Raw genomic sequence first — 15,575 nt, 5'->3', positions numbered from 1 at the left:
CTGATGTTCCTCTGGTTCTTTTTGAAGTCTTGTCACTTAATTCAAAATATAATGCCAAGCTTTAAAATTAAAGGTTGTGCAGGAAACTGTACTTGTGTAAATATTAGGGTATGTTTCTCTTTTGAGTGAGAATGTACTAGATTGTCCAGTAAATGTTTCTGCCATTAGAGTTTTATCCTTTTCATGCCCCCTCACTTCGCATAGACTCATTCCTCTCTTCCTCTTAAGAAAGCTGAAGAGTCTGAGGTTTTATCTTTTAGGTTTTATAAAAGTCTAATCTCTTATTTTGCAATTAGAAGTTTACAGACTAGTTCCCTGATTAAAAAAATAAATTTGATTAATTTTCTTCCCTTTCCTTTAATGTTTTCCATGTATTTCTCTTACATTTGTTAAATTTACTAGCTTGTGCATTCCCTCCCTCCACCCCCCATTAGTTTATCACCTTTTGAAGCTTTTTACACTTCTGGAGTAGATGGTAGTAGTACCATCATCAGTGGTAATGAGTTCCATAGATAGTATATTTATTTATTGGAAAAGTTTCTTTTTTAACCCTGCCACCCCAATATTCATTTGTGGATTTTCATACTACATTTTAAATTTTTGGGTAATAGCTCCTAATTTATTTGTTAAGCCTTGCATGATATTAAATGTTTGTCATAACCTGCATCAGTTGCTTTTTTCCCGCCATGATTAAGACTATAGCCTGTTAGCTTATTTCTTGCACAGAAGTGGTTCCGTATCTTTGGTTATCTTGTCACCTCTTAGCATCTCTTGTATTTCTACATTTTGCATTTGATTTAACCTTTCTAGTCCATTGGCTGATCTTCCACTGTCATTGTGTACCCACAGCAACAGCAGGGGGTTTCCTGATACCAGATTAATTTTTGTGGTAATGTACTAAGTGGCAGAGTGAGAACTGGCCACTGGTGATAAGGCAGGCCTGGAGCTGTTTAATTTAGATGTACAGCTTCTCCAGACAAGTGGCTTTGCCCACAAGGCCACCCTGTCTCTTTGCACTTGCCCAGCTTCTAGCCCACCTCCCATCCCGGCAACAAAACCCAGACAGTGTTTTCCCAGTGCCCTTAGGATGCAGTTCTGAGTTACTGGCCAAGGGTGTGTCATGGAGGTGCTGAGTGACCAAATCCCACAAATTGGCCTGTTTGAGTTATCAGCCTCTTCTGGCTGAGGTTTGTGCCACAAAGCTGTCAGATTCATGTATTGCTGGTGTTCACTGTGTTATACAGGACAATTTTTCTTCTTTTTTTAAAGAAGTCCATAAGCCACTCTTTCCCCTCTCTCTCTCCCCCACCTAAAATACTGAGACTGAGCTGAAATATTGCAGAGATGGGGAGAAGCTTTTAATATTTAAGGCTGCAGAAGGTAAGCTGTTGCACTAGAAATGGTCAAAGTTAAGGCTACATGTGCAGTGTTAGATCCTTCTTTTGTGTGTGCTGCCCTGTCAGTCTTTGGTCACTTGCATACTGTTTTCTTTTCTGTAAAGCATCGGGTGTTTCAACAACACCAGAAATGTTGTAAAATCATAGAGTAGAGGTAGATATGTTTATTGGTGAGTCTTTTTTTCTCCTATCCTGCTGGCTTCACCCTTTTGTTGTTACATTCCAGTCTGTAACTTGATGACACCGCTTCCCTCTCCCATCTCATTGTAAACTGCTGCTCCCTACCTTTCTAAAACCTGCTTCAAATGTAACTGAATAAAAAGCAGTGAAGAAAACTACATTGGGAGGGGGGGAAAGGAAAGCAAATCCTCAGCTGTATGAAGCTGCCAGTAATGTTCAGAAGCTGACAATGATGAACTGTTCATCTAAGTATAAATAGTCTCCACAGTCTCTGTGTTTCTTGCCTTGTGAAACGATACTCATTATTTTTTTTTTCCCTTTTAAAATATTTGGTGATCACATAACTGACTTTGTCTAGTGTAAGCCTCTGTTGCAGTCACTCTTTACTTTGCTGTACATGAAAACCAGGAGTCTACAGACTGTCTGGTGTGTGGTGAAATGAGCAGTTAACTGTAGCCTGGTGTTTTGTGATCTGCCCTCTATTTTACAGTGAAAACATCAGGATAGAATACTGCAAAATTGACAGGTTTTCAATGACAGGGATTTTAATCTTTTTCACTGTTTACATACTGAAGATGAGGACTTTGTCATGACACAAAGACCCTTCAGGAAGATTTCAAACAGCAGCAACAGCAAAAAAAAAAAAATCCTCTCTTTGGGGATGAAAATGTATCGTGTAGGCTGTTTTGTCATTTTAAAGTTAAAACATTTTTTTTTCCCAAGAGTATTAGCTGAGGAAAATCTCATATTTTTTAAAGCAGTTAAGTAGCCAAGAAATCAATAATATGTATAAAATGTGTAATAAATGTTGACTTCTGTGCCTTTACTCCACGATACCTTGTCATACTTGACACAGTGTCCTTGCATAGACTGAATACACATCATTTCTGTTGGGTTTGTGAGAGGGTTTGTGTTTGTGAAGGTTTGTACTGCCCCATTAAAAAAAGAAAATGGTTGCTATTTAAAAATGATTAAACCTCTATCTCCTGATTATGATTTTTGTAAAATACCTTCACAAAAGAAAATCCATTAAGAAAATAGGTACTGTGCTGCAGGAAATCTCAGCAAACAGAACTGCACAATGAAAGTTGTGTCTTTGGGTAATCAAAGCTGCTGCTGCTAGCTCCCGCTCTTTCAGGTTTCACTAATTGAAGTCCATTGACTTAAATCTATTGTTTGTATTAAGAAAGGGGGAGGGGAGGAAAAAGAAAACCCAAACCCTAGAGTCTTTCTTTTTCTTTTTTTCCAGTATTGTCCCTGTCAACATGCCACAGTTTCATCTGTAACAAGGGATGCATGAATCTTTTCAGTCTGGGTTTTGTTTCCCCTTATTTTTTTTATTTGTTTTATTTGCTGACTGGCAGCTCTAAAAAATCACTTAATCAGCATATCCAAATACTAGGCTTGACTTGAACATACAGTGTCTTGGCTCATGGACAATTGAGACTGGTTTGAATTTTTGTTCTGTGATCTGTAGAGGTGATGGAAGAAGAAAATAATCCGAAAATCTGTCTTGTTCCTTTCCCAACAATGCCACAGAAGTCAAGCCCCAAATGCTTCTTTTGATCTCATTTATAGCCTCATGCAGCTTTGGAGAGTCACTCCTGACTTACGAGACCCTCTGTGGGAAGAGGAGCAGCTCTCTCATTCCACTGCTCAACTTTGCAGGCTTGTGTTTGAGTCACTTGGTCCTTTTGCCCTCTTTGAAGCACCAGTGTATTGCATTTGCTTTTGTGACCTGAGGAGCTGCCAAGCAATGTAATCACATTGGCAGTTCTGTTTGACCAACACAGAAAGCTTCTCCTCCCTCTCTGAATCCAGGGAAGTCATCTGAACTAGCTACTGTGGCAAGTCCTATCATGACAAGATCCAAAATTAAAATTAACTTCTTACCTTATTTTTTTCCAGGTACTCCACATCTGCATTCTCCAAACTAAGCAGAGTAGGGATCCAACATCCTCGACCTCTTCCCTTCATTGGAAACCTGCTCTTTTTCCGTGAGGTAGGATACGTTTCTATTTGCATCAATCAAAGTGATGGGAAGAGTGGATAGGAGGCAGGAGAAATTGAAGGGAGTCCTACAGTTCACTGGCACCACCTCTTCAGGCACGTCCCTCTGGAAAAAGGACAAGGAAAACTCAGCTTTTTGAATGAATTGGTAGGAGCAGTTGTGTGTAAGCAGCTCTAATTCCAGGGTAAAGTAAACTTGAGAGAAAGAAAATGTGTAAACTCCTGCAGTTAATTACATGAGCTTTTTCAAGAAAGTTCATGCCCTCAGTGAAACAAACTTAGTTATGTGAATAGAGCAGATTATGTTAACTAGCCCCAACTGGTTTGAGTTTGAGCAGTTTTGGCTCCTACAACCTTTCTGTTTGTTTGCACTTTTGCCGATTGTACACATTTATTTTAAAGCCTTTAATGTTGCTTGCTCCCAAGCAGTAACTGGAATTAGGTACTGCTGGATGTCGTTGCTCTGTGCTGCAAATATTAGGGCTATGAGGAAGAGGAAGTAGTGGCATTTTGCTTCCAGATTTTATTCCCTTATTTTTCTCGCCATTCTTCTTGCTATAGACTGCTAATGCTGTGTTTTGTTCCTTGTTCCATTTTGGTGGTATTGCTGAGGGTCCAAGATACCTTAATTATGAGGAGCCCCCGTTTCTCTGGTTGGATCTTGCAGTAAAATCTCTCCTGTGTGTCTCTGTTGCAGCCCAACAACTTTTCAGGAAATCTGGGCCAGCTCCAGCTGCTGCCCAGTTTTCCCTGTTAAGTGCATGGTCATCAATATCCATGCTGAGATTTGAATTATTAATGAGAATATATTGCCTCTTACCTTGGTCTTCATGGTGATTGTTCTGTCAATACCTGACTCATTATTAGGTAAAACCCTTTTAAATGCCAGTTTTACATGTATATCTGATTTCATTTAGAAAATAGCATAAAAGGTAGACTTAATCCTCTCTAGATTAATTTGAACTGGAATTGGCAGGGTGACTTTAACTTGCAAGGGATTCTGGTGGTATGGGATGCTGACCTGTTCACCTTCACTCTTTGGGTTTCAATTCAGCTGGGTGGCAGAAAGCCCCTCATTCTGTAGCTCCTTAGTGGTGAAATCCAGATATCATGAGTTACCTGCTAACACTTGCTATTAGGTGAAGGTGCCTGGAGACCAAGTTGTTTTGGTATGTTTTAGATAGGTGTGCCCTGTGCCAGCATAGAAGTGTAAAGGTTTTGAGAAATTACCCAAAATGATCATATGATCTCTTAGGCAAATTTCATTGCTAGAATAGCATTCATTAAGTTAACTTAAATCAGGCTAATGCTAAAAAGTTTACCTTGGTTTTACCACCTTTTAGGAAGAAAAATAAAGGTAGCTGAGAAATTGCACCTTGGGATACCAAGAAATAACTGATTTGAAAGGGAGCTGAGTGGTGCAAAGCCACAAGCACTGCCAGGCAGCATGTCCAGCACTCTGGCATTTCACCATCCATCTTCTCTACCATGCTATCACTGCCAGTAGGAATGGGCAGGGAGGAGCCCAGGCTCTTGGTAATTTTTCTTCCTCCTCTCATGTATTTTGCCATTTTTTCTGGATCTGCTTTCCTAGAATAGTGCCCATAGCAATGAGCCAATAATGGGAGCCCTGCTTTTATACTGCAGGCTCTTGTCTATGAGAGCATTTTCAGGGGCACAAGTGCCCTCACTGCAGTCAGTAGAGGACATTGTCCACTTTCCCTTTCCCCCAAGCAAGGACCAGGGCTTGACCATCACTTTATTGGAAATAGGAATGGTTTTAGTGGCTTAGCTGTGAGGGACACTGCTGTACATGAGTAATGGCTTGTTGGGGTTGGGTTTACTTAATATACTTATTTTTTGTTTAATAGGAAGTAAAAAAAATTGTTGATTTTTGTTCTGTTGCTCCATATATAATATTAAGTTTTTGGCCTTCCATGTTTATGCAACCATTCCACCAAAATAGCTGGGGCATCTCCCTTTAAACAGGCTGGTTCTTTCTTAGTATTGCTAATCTTGTGCAGGGAAAACACGTGAGCCACACTCTCATTAAATCCTCAAACTTGTGCTTTTCAACCATGAACATTTATTTCAAAGGAATTAATGAATGGTGACTAAGAGGAATGAATTGATATGTGCCGTATGGGAATCTGCATATGTGTAATTCATACATTTCCAGTGTTGAATTTGGTCTGCAAATTAACACAGGTTGAAAAGCCTTGAACACAAATGAGATCTGGAAGATAAAAGGAAATCAAGAGGCTTCCACATATGCAGTCTTGCAGTCCAAAGAGTGTCGTCATCTTATGGATTCAGGCTTTTCTCCTAGAATATGTTTGCTAGAAATGCAAGGAAAATAAATAAAGCAGGAGAGGAAGTCCCTTTGACTTAATAGAGTAAATCTATGACCTGGGAATTTAAGAAAAATCATTAAATGTCAAGAAATCTCACCAAGATTGTCTAAGCAGTATTTTACAATTTGTAATGGTATAAATTTAAGGGTTTTCTTGTCTTCTCCCTTACTTGGGTGTAAATCACTTCTACTGAAATAAATGGAGTTTCCTGTTTTGCTGCACTGTGCATGTAATCAGAGCTTCAGGCCTTATCTTTTTTTTTTCAATTCTTCTTCTTTAAATGTGCCTGAAAACAAAGGAACAGTGCAAGCAGGATTTTACCGGTAGTGCTGGGTTGTGGGGTATTAAATAAACTTTCAAAGGTATTCTAAACAAGGAAAGATTTTTTTTTTAATGACATTTTTATTTGTTTTTAAGAATTATTTCAGAGATTTCTTGAACAGTGTATTTTCTTTCAGTAAAATAATAGTAGCTGTTAATGTAGTGTCTCTGAGAGAGGAAGAGGAAGTGTGGAGAATAAAGCGGCTAAAGAAAATGCACCAGGAAAGACCTATCTCCATCACAGAAAAGGAGAGTTTAAGAGCCGGCTTGGGGAAAACAAAGTTATTTTACTGTAAGTCACCCTTCTCTCAAGTAAAATAAAGGGAGATAATCACACTCTGAAACTAAAACATATCCAAGTTAATCAGCTTATCTCAACAATGGGAAGATAGGAAATTATTGCAGTTCTGCAGCTGGGAAATTATCTGAGTCCAAGATATTAGATTAAAAATTCTTCCATTGCATGAGAACAATTTGTGGTGGGTAAGTCTGATGTAATAGTAAATATGATTAGGCTGCTTAAAAAAGGCAGCATGTTCAATTTTTTCCAATAACTGAGCAGACTTGCAGCTGACAGGCTGCTGTTTTGCTACAAATTCCTGACTGTTTGCTCACCTAGCCATGTGCTGCATTTTTCCTATGAGCCTGGAAAAACACGAGGGTTGTTTCTGATAGCTGTGTAATGGTTGACACAGGGATACACACAGCATGGACTTTCACATGTGGATCTCTATGGGCTTTATAGCAGCAGGTTGCAGAAAAACTAAACCAAACTCTTTTATCAATTCCCAGGCTAATGATTTTATTATGTGACAAATGCCCCGAAAACTGAGAAACCACAAATCTGCATCACCCTTGCTCTCTGGCAAACACTTGACCTGTTGCTATGGCTGTGCTGTGCTTTTCTCCCCCTTTGCCATTCCCTTCCTAAAATGACAGCTATGCTGTTTTTAAATGTCATTGGCTCTGACATTTGCACGGCCTTGGTCGCCTGGCACTGTACCTGTGTGCACTGCTCCCCACTCAGCCTCCTGGAGAGCCACACTGCGCTGCAGCAGCTTTGGGGCTGCCCCTGATGTTCTGGGGTGGTGGTGGGTGTGTGGGTTGCTGCCTTGTTTTGGTCCTTGCTAGGTGGGATGTGCAGCTGAGTGATGTGCTTTGGTTGGCTTACAGTGGTGTGATCATGTGTTGCTTTCTTCCTATTACTCCTAGCAAGCTCCAGTGATGCTTTTGACTGTCTGTGTGCTTGCATCCCTGCCTTGCATGTTAATGAAAGACATCCCTCTCTTTAGCCCCTCTCAGCTTGGACAGGATACCCTTTGTTTACTCTGTTTATTCTAGTCTGGCCTACTTGTAGATCCTGGGCTACCCCGGAGTGGCCCATTTCTGCTGAATGGAAGTGGGGGCTGTGTGGGTGCTTTGTCTTGCTTTCAGTTTGGGATCTGGCTGGGCTGTGTTGTTTTATGGCTGATGGGTGGGAGTGGAAATGGGGGGAGTGCAGGGAGGAAGCAGAGAGCAAACATTTTTTTTTTCTTTCACTACGCATCTGCCAAAAGCATCCTTCAAACTGGACATAAAGGAAAATAAAAGGCAGAGTCCTTCAGGAATGAGATTACCCCATGTTTAATTTTTAGCCTAGAAAGCACTGTGTGGGTGCTTAGAGAGAGAGGCTGCAGTGTTTACTGCTCTGGAATTTAATGACACAGCATTCAAACCTAAACAAGGTTGGAGAGAGGCAAACGGTGAGGGGAGCAAAAAGGGGAGGAAAGGGAGGAAAAGGAGCTCTCAGGCTCTGGACCTGGATTGAATTACAAGAATAATATGGCTTATATTGACAGTGAAAGCCTGCATATGGTTTTGTGTTTCTTTGTGCAGATAAACAACAGAAGAATGAGTTAGGGAGTGTGTGTTTTGCAACTTGATAGCTATTTGTATGGAACCAGAAAGGTTGGCTGTAGCATCACCAACCAACCTGTCTGTCTCCCCCAGTTGCCTGTGTGCATCTGCTGTAGGCTGCTGACTGCCAGAACAGACCTCTTGGGGTGATTCAGGTCTTCTCTTACATCCTGGGAATGCCACCACCCTAGACTGGGAGGCATGAACATGTATTTGGTGCAGATCTAAATCTAGCCATTTCACTGTCTGCAACATGACAGAAAACCTGGGGTTAGATGTGAGTTTACATGTATATTTCTACATCTATAAAGCCAGTCTTTCTCCCCTTTAAATATGTGTATTTTCCTAGTTTCATCTGATAGTCTGTGTTACCTTTGATCAGATGTTAGCATTGTCAGATAACCTGACAAAGTTGGTGCAGTGTCTCTTTGTGGGAGCCTAAAGCAGGAAATCAAGACATGGAGACAATTGGCTGTCTCCCACTTGACTAAATGCTATTTGCAGCCTCCAGCAAGGGCTGGACCTCGGTTGCTCAGATTGAGCATCAGGTAGAGCTGTGCTGTAGCTCACCCCAGATTGTTCCTGCACTGGTGGGGGGTCTCAGCAGGGCGTCTGGGGAGCAGTGTGTGCACCTCAGAGACCCTTCTGTAGAGACACTGTGTCCTTGGCTTCTTTGCGCTTGCAGTGTTTCCCATAACCGTGTTTGCTATGAATGTGACGTGAACTTGAAATAATGCTTATGGATGCTGAGACAGTATTAGGTTGCACAAAGCAACTGGTAGGTTTCATGTGATAGAAAAAGGGGATGAATTATCACTGCTTTACTGGTGAATAATGGTGACCCATGCAATGAAGGTGGTAGTGGTCATGACAGATGCCTTTGCTCTTCTGGACTATACCATTCTTCCTTTGAGAGAAGAAGCAATTCCTTTTTGTATTACAAGGAATGGTGTGCTAATGGTGTGGCTTTTTCCTAGAGCAGCTCTAATATTTATTTTTGTGCAGGACTGTGTCAATGCTTCCCACAGATCTCAGCAGTTGCCCCTGGAAGGAGATGCAGACTTCATTGATGAGCACCATCATGGTTTTGGTATCCCTTAACCCATGCTTTGGTTGTTCTTTCTGACACACTTCATGCTTGCCTTATTAAATGCTGCATGAGGGGAAGAGGCAATGGTTGAGGCAAAGTGGAAAGGGGATGATGTTTCTGTGGCAGCACAGTGAGTGAGAAGAGACTCCCTGATCATGCTCCTGGCTTTCCTCAGAATCTGTGTTTGGGCAAATCTGACTGGGGCAAAGCTTTTCTTATTTTCTTATTAAGCAAATCTCTTTTGCTTCACCTTGAGCCTCTTTTATCCACCTGCAAAATGATAAAGATGATGTTGTGGAATAGATAGGTCTACTTTTTGATCAGGTTATGGTGAAACATTTTGGACAACTTCTCTGGGGTCTTTTAGGCTTGGGAAAGCTCATATTGCTGCTGTCTTGAATGGACTGGGATGCTCCAAGGCCAGAGGGAGTTTATATGGTTGTTTTTTGGTTTTTTGTTTTTTTTTTTTTTTTTGCAACATTCACAGAGCAAGTGGGGCTGTGAATTAATGCCAGGCCTGAGTTCTGGCCTACAAATGAAGGTATCTGAGTGAGGTGCTCCCCAATATAACAGTGCTGAAGGATACTTCTCTTCTATGCCATACTTGACCACTGTCCTCTGATGGGTTTTTGGTGGCAGCTGCCAAATGACTACCCAAGATCAGTGAGAGCAGAGGTCTGTATCATTAAAATGACACCTGGCTTGTGAGAATGGTCTATGGATGTTTGTTATGTCTTTTGGAGAGTATATTTGCACGTTCATCATCATCATTTGCGCATTCCAGAGGGTTGCACATAACCCTCTGGAATTTGCTATGCAGCCTGCTCTTCAAGCAGCGTGTACTGCTAAATTAAAGCCAGCTCTGGCCTGACATGCAGCAGCAGTGAACCCAAACAGCTGCGCTACACAGTGTTTGGGCTGGGACAATGGGATAATGTGTAGTTACAAAGGTAGTAGCATACAGGTAGAGCCAGTGTAGTCACAAACTGGACTTTACCTTGAGCTCCAGAAGAAGCAGGGATACTTATCTTGAGAAGCAGAAAAGTAGGGATGTCTGAACAGGAGGATTCCAATAGCTGTTGTAGTAAACTCAATGGGCTTTTACACGTGAATGTGAAAAAGCAGGACAATTTCTTGAGTGTGACTGTCTTCTCTTCAGTTTTGCCTGTAGTTGCACTGGCCTGGAAGGAGAGGGGTTGGAATAGATAAAATTTTGAAATTAGGAAAGAAAGCAACAGCATCAGGGATACGATGAATAAGAGCAACTCTGTTATTTTACATGAAATTGTAACTTGCTCACATTACCTGTCAATTTGGAGTTGAACAACAATCCTATGTTGTTCACCTTCTTATCTCATGTGGAGAACCCCACATCCAGAAATCCAGTTCTTCTATGTCAGCAAGACCAGTATGTATAATAATGGCTAGGTATCAGTTGTAATGCTAAAATTATAGCAGGCTCAGATTGGGTATTGTGAACAGTTGTTATCCACGAGCCAACAAATTTAGCAGAGTCTTAACTTCATTAGCAGTGTCTAAACGCATTAGCCATATGCTCCTCAGCATATGGGTAAATACATAACAATTTATTTTCATTAGGGTTTTCTTACAAGTGCTACTAACCCAAGCTCCACTAGAAATGTTTACAGCATGATATGTCTTTTCAGATAAAAAGCTGGCTTTCTGTACAGCAAGTCATCCTGAAAGGTTGACAAGCAAGATACTTCCCTGTCCTTTCTGGGAATAGGCAGGTTACAGCTGCTGTGGGTCTGATCTGCTGCATCTAGCTAGGCTTGGTTTCTGCAAGGCTTTGTATTAAAATGAATAATAGAAGGCTTTGGAGAACTGCCTGTTCAAACACTTGCTGGTAAATCCCTGGTATTCAACACCTGCCTTCTGGTCGGCTGTGATGCACTTTGGATGGCATCACCACCTGGTAGCTTTATAAGACTCATGACCTTTCAGGTTCTTCCCACTTTCCCCCTTCCCAGGCAGGATGTAGAGTTGAAATATGACTTTTCCTAAGAGGTACTGAGTGTGAAATGAGGTCATACTCGTGGCCTGTAGTCAAATGGGTGTGGTGATGGAAAGGCAGGGTGAGTTTGTAGAGTGGGCACTGTGCAGGGCTGTGAGGGCTTCAGTAGCTGCAAAGTGACATGGGTGTAAATTGTCTGTTGTGTGCTCATTGTTCTCCTAATTTCTCAGAAATAAATGAGAAGCTATTTTCTTGAGAGCTTTTTGTTTTGAATCTTTTTTTTTTTTTAATAAGCATTTCTGCAGCTTGATCCAGAAACACAAGTTGCCTAGAAAGACACTGAAGAGTAAGAAAGGACCGATCTTATCGGAGAGGTAGAAAGTTCAAAAGTTAATCTGTTTCTCCACAGCCTCAGAGGCCTTGGCACATGTCTAAATTTAGATGGTAATGTGAAACAAGAATCAACTAGAGTTTGAATCTAATTAGGTTTTTTTGTGACTTGACTGGGTTTTTATTGTGGTTGGGTGGTTTTTTGGTTGATTGGCTTTTAGAAAAGAAAAATCAACAGAAAGCCTAAACAAACCTGTGTGGTTTAAAAAGAAATGTATTTCAAATTGTTGTTTTCTTTCTGTCTTTGTCATCATACAACGCTGATGAATGGATGAGTGAATTAATTATAGTCTTGGGTTGTCCTTGGACTTTCTAACTTTTCATTCTGTTTTTAACTGTTAGCCTTTTTTCCTGCTTAGATTTTGTAATTTTGTAATAATCTATGAATTTTAGGAGATTTATGATAAGGCAGAGGGAAAAGTGAAGTGTTCTTTGGACAGTTGCCCTGGGACAGTTTTAAATATTCAGGTAGCAAAAACAACTCACTGAACATTGGTAACTTATTTTACCTTACTTCAAGAAAATTGAAAATTATAAACAAGAGAAAAAGAAGCTACATGTTTCAAAGAATCTCAACTATGTATTTTCAAAATAAAGTATGCAAGAAATCAACATTAAAATAATTGCAAAATAGTCTTTGCTATTTGCTGAATTTCCATAGGTTTTGTGTATTATATCTGATGGTGCTTTTTGATTCTGTGAGTCTAGAAAACTGTTAACTTTCACAGGAAGGATTATGCCTGGGTTGATTAAGGTAGGATTACTGGAAGTTAGGGTAAAGGAACCATAAGAAGTCACATGCAATGATGAGTTGAAATATTCTCTGCAAAGTTGAGTGGGACTTTAAACATAGGTATTATTATTCTGCTGAATGGTCCTTTTCCTGTTCCACTCAAAAGGGAAAATATGGGGATTTTTTTAAGGAATTCTCAATGAGTTAGAGACGGGACCTCTGAGTTCTTAGATGATGTGGTTTATTTTTCTTCTACATAGATAGGAAGGGTGAGTTTGGCTTACATTTTTACTGTATGGTTCAGAAGCTTGTGAAACCTCTGGTTATAGGACTTTTTAAGGATTTATTGACTAACAAAACACTTAATAAGGATATTTGTTTGATCCAATCCTTAAATATTTTGTCTTATGGACTCATGCTACAGTGTAAGTTCTCTAAGTTAATCATGTTATGATACACAAACCTACAGTATTGTATTCTAAACTTCTTGTTTACCTTTGTAATTACTTTTATTTTTTCTATGTCTTAAACTCTAAAATTTCTTAATGTGTTTCTGCTTTAAAGTATAAATCCAAATTCTCATTTCTAGTACCTAAGTCTGGAAACCTTTTCTAAAGTTTCAGATCAAATCCTGTGTTTAATTCCAAGCTTTGGCTTACAGGCCCTGCAGTTCTGAGAATTCCCTGCATTTCAGATTCCAACATCTCCCCTTTCTTTTTGTATTAAGAATATTCCTTTGATGATTTTCTTAATTATCTTTTGTATGTATTGGACTAGGTAAGGTTTTGTTATAATTATGATGGTAATTAATATATACACACCTATTTTTGAGTTTTCTTGTTATGGTGTAAGGTTTAAGTTATTGAGTAGATAATTTAATTATGTTCTATCATCAATTTTGATTTTAGTTATATTTTCCTTTAATTGTTCTATGTTCTTATGAATGGATTTTGAATTATTAGATAGGTTTATGTAATACATTCCATTGAAATTTTCACACCTCTGTTTATGTACTAGTAGAAGAAAACTTATTCTGTTTTGTAGAGTTTTGTTTTACGTTTTTGATATTGGTTAATCATCTATTTAATGTAAGAGAAGTACTATTGGTTTGCTTACTTGTACCCTAATTTATTTGATTGTTTTAGGGTTATTGTTGAGGTAAGTTGGATTAAAAATACAGATATTGAAAAGATGCTGAGGGAAGTCTCTCTTTGGACACACAGAGAAAGGAGATGGTGAGCCCAAAAGTCTTCCCTGATTTGCCTCTATTTACTTTTATTTCTATATATTTAGAGGAAGCAGTGAGTGATAAGCCCCAGATAGGATAAGGGATGTTGTGGCTCTGGAGAGTAGGACAGAAGCACAAAGGGGTATGAATAAGACATCTGTGATTGATACATGATTTTTACAGAGATGTGAACACATCTGACTTGATCTGTTAATACTCTGCAACAAGTGGTACATCGTGAAATGTGTGTGATGAGGCAGAAGGAGAGAGGGTAGCACTTGATTTTTCCTTATTTTTGTTCCACTTCTGAAGACAATCTAGGGCAGAAACACCTTGCAGCCAAGGTGGAGTGGAAAAGGCACTTGATCACTGAGAAGGGGGAAATGGGAGAGCTTTTGAGAAAAAAAGTTGCTGGTGACCTTATACCAGAGGTCTCTATTTTAATAAAGAGTCTCATAAAGTTCATCACAAATAGAATTAGGGACCTTGCAAGTATCTTGTAGTTATATTTGTGTTTATATTTTTCCCTACTTCTTTTTTTCCTCTCCAGTGCCCCAGGGAGCCATCTCTAAGACCTCATAAACGTGAGATTTCATTTTCTAATGCTATTTCATTTCCTGGATGGAGGACCTGCCACGAGAAGACCAGACCTCAAATTATAATAGCCCTATAAATAACTCCCTAAGGCAAAGGGAAAAAAGAAAGCCTTTGAAAGACAACCACAAATGCAAAAATGGAGGTTTTGGGTTCTCGCAGAACCAGATTAAGCAGTTCTAGTTAGAACATGGTTAATTTTTGGGTTTCCCTGTTTATCTCTTTGCATTGTTTACATAACAAAATTATGTTTCAAAAGTCTTCAGAGGCCTTCTGCTTGAGCTTAATTTTCTACAGTGTTTTGATGCCTTTTGGCCTGTCTTTAGATCCTGCTAAAAAATGGAATTTGCAGGTAAAATTGAAAACAATCCGACAAAGTGACTAAAACAACTACAATGATGGATTGAGTAAAAATAGTCTGAAAATGCAACTTTTTCTTCTTTCTGGGTGAAGTCGTTTTAATTCAGCAGACCCAGACAGTCTGCCTGCTTTCTGCTGGAAATCTGTGCGGAATTGGCACATCGACTAGAATAAAAACATTCCCGAGGAATCGGCGTGTTCTGTCAAAACATTTGAACAGCTCCTGTCTCCCAGAGCACAGCATTGCTCTGGAGCCGGCAAGGGAGCTCTGCAACGTGTGGTGCAGGCTTCCCCTCCAACCTCCCATCTCAAACCCACCTTTTTGCACAAGCATGGGCCAAGTGTTTCAGGTTCAGTTATATTTAGCTGCAGAGGCAGTAGAGAAGGCAGTTTACAAGAACCTTTTGCAGCATGGTTGGACCTGTGTAAGGTTGTCCTTCCTCTGTTCCTGCTAAGGTTGTGTTGTACATGGAGTCTTTTAGGTTGCAAAAGTGTCTGGAGTCCAGCCATTAACCCAGCAGTGACAAATCCACCACCAAACCATGTCTCTAAGTGTCTCATCTACATGTCTTTTAAATACCTCTAGGGATGGTGACTCAACTACTTTGCTAGGCAGCCTGCTCAGTGCTTGACAGCCCTTTTGGTGCCGAAATTGTTCCTAGTGTACGAAGGAGAAGTTGTGGAATTAAGGTTGGAGGATCCCAGTATCTTCCTGGATCAATATGGTGTCTGGGGACAGGTAGGCTGCCAAATCTGAGCTCCAGGAGAAGTCCTGCTGTGCAGGGATGGGACTTCCCCCAGCAGATGTCTCAGTGCCGTGTCTTTTGCTGCTGCATGACTCTGCTATGTGTGAGATTACCCTTCAACAGCAAAGTTCAACCTCTGTGTTGTGGAGTAATAATAATAATTTTTGTGATTTGATCAAATTAAGAAAAAAAGTGATCTTTGGCTAGAAAGAGGTACTTAGCAATTACAGGGTTTAACAGAGCAAAGTGTGACGAAACTCAACATTTTCAGCTTGACACTGATTGCTTTACTTTTGCTAAG

The 15,575-nt window shown here is 40.0% G+C and overlaps 1 protein-coding gene across 1 annotated transcript in view; it reads left to right on the top strand.

The window, feature by feature from the left end:
- TBXAS1 (thromboxane A synthase 1) overlaps window positions 1-15,575 on the top strand; it is a 228,166-nt gene that overhangs the window by 49,377 nt on the left and 163,214 nt on the right. Inside the window, exon 2 of the mRNA XM_066549880.1 lies at window positions 3,486-3,579. Within this exon, the coding sequence (XP_066405977.1) occupies window positions 3,486-3,579 (94 nt within the window). The remainder of the gene's footprint in view (window positions 1-3,485; window positions 3,580-15,575) is intronic.

The sequence above is a fragment of the Molothrus aeneus genome, chromosome 5, assembly GCF_037042795.1.
Source record: "Molothrus aeneus isolate 106 chromosome 5, BPBGC_Maene_1.0, whole genome shotgun sequence".
Lineage (NCBI taxonomy): Eukaryota > Metazoa > Chordata > Aves > Passeriformes > Icteridae > Molothrus > Molothrus aeneus.
This window is presented reverse-complemented; position numbering and strand designations above follow the sequence as displayed.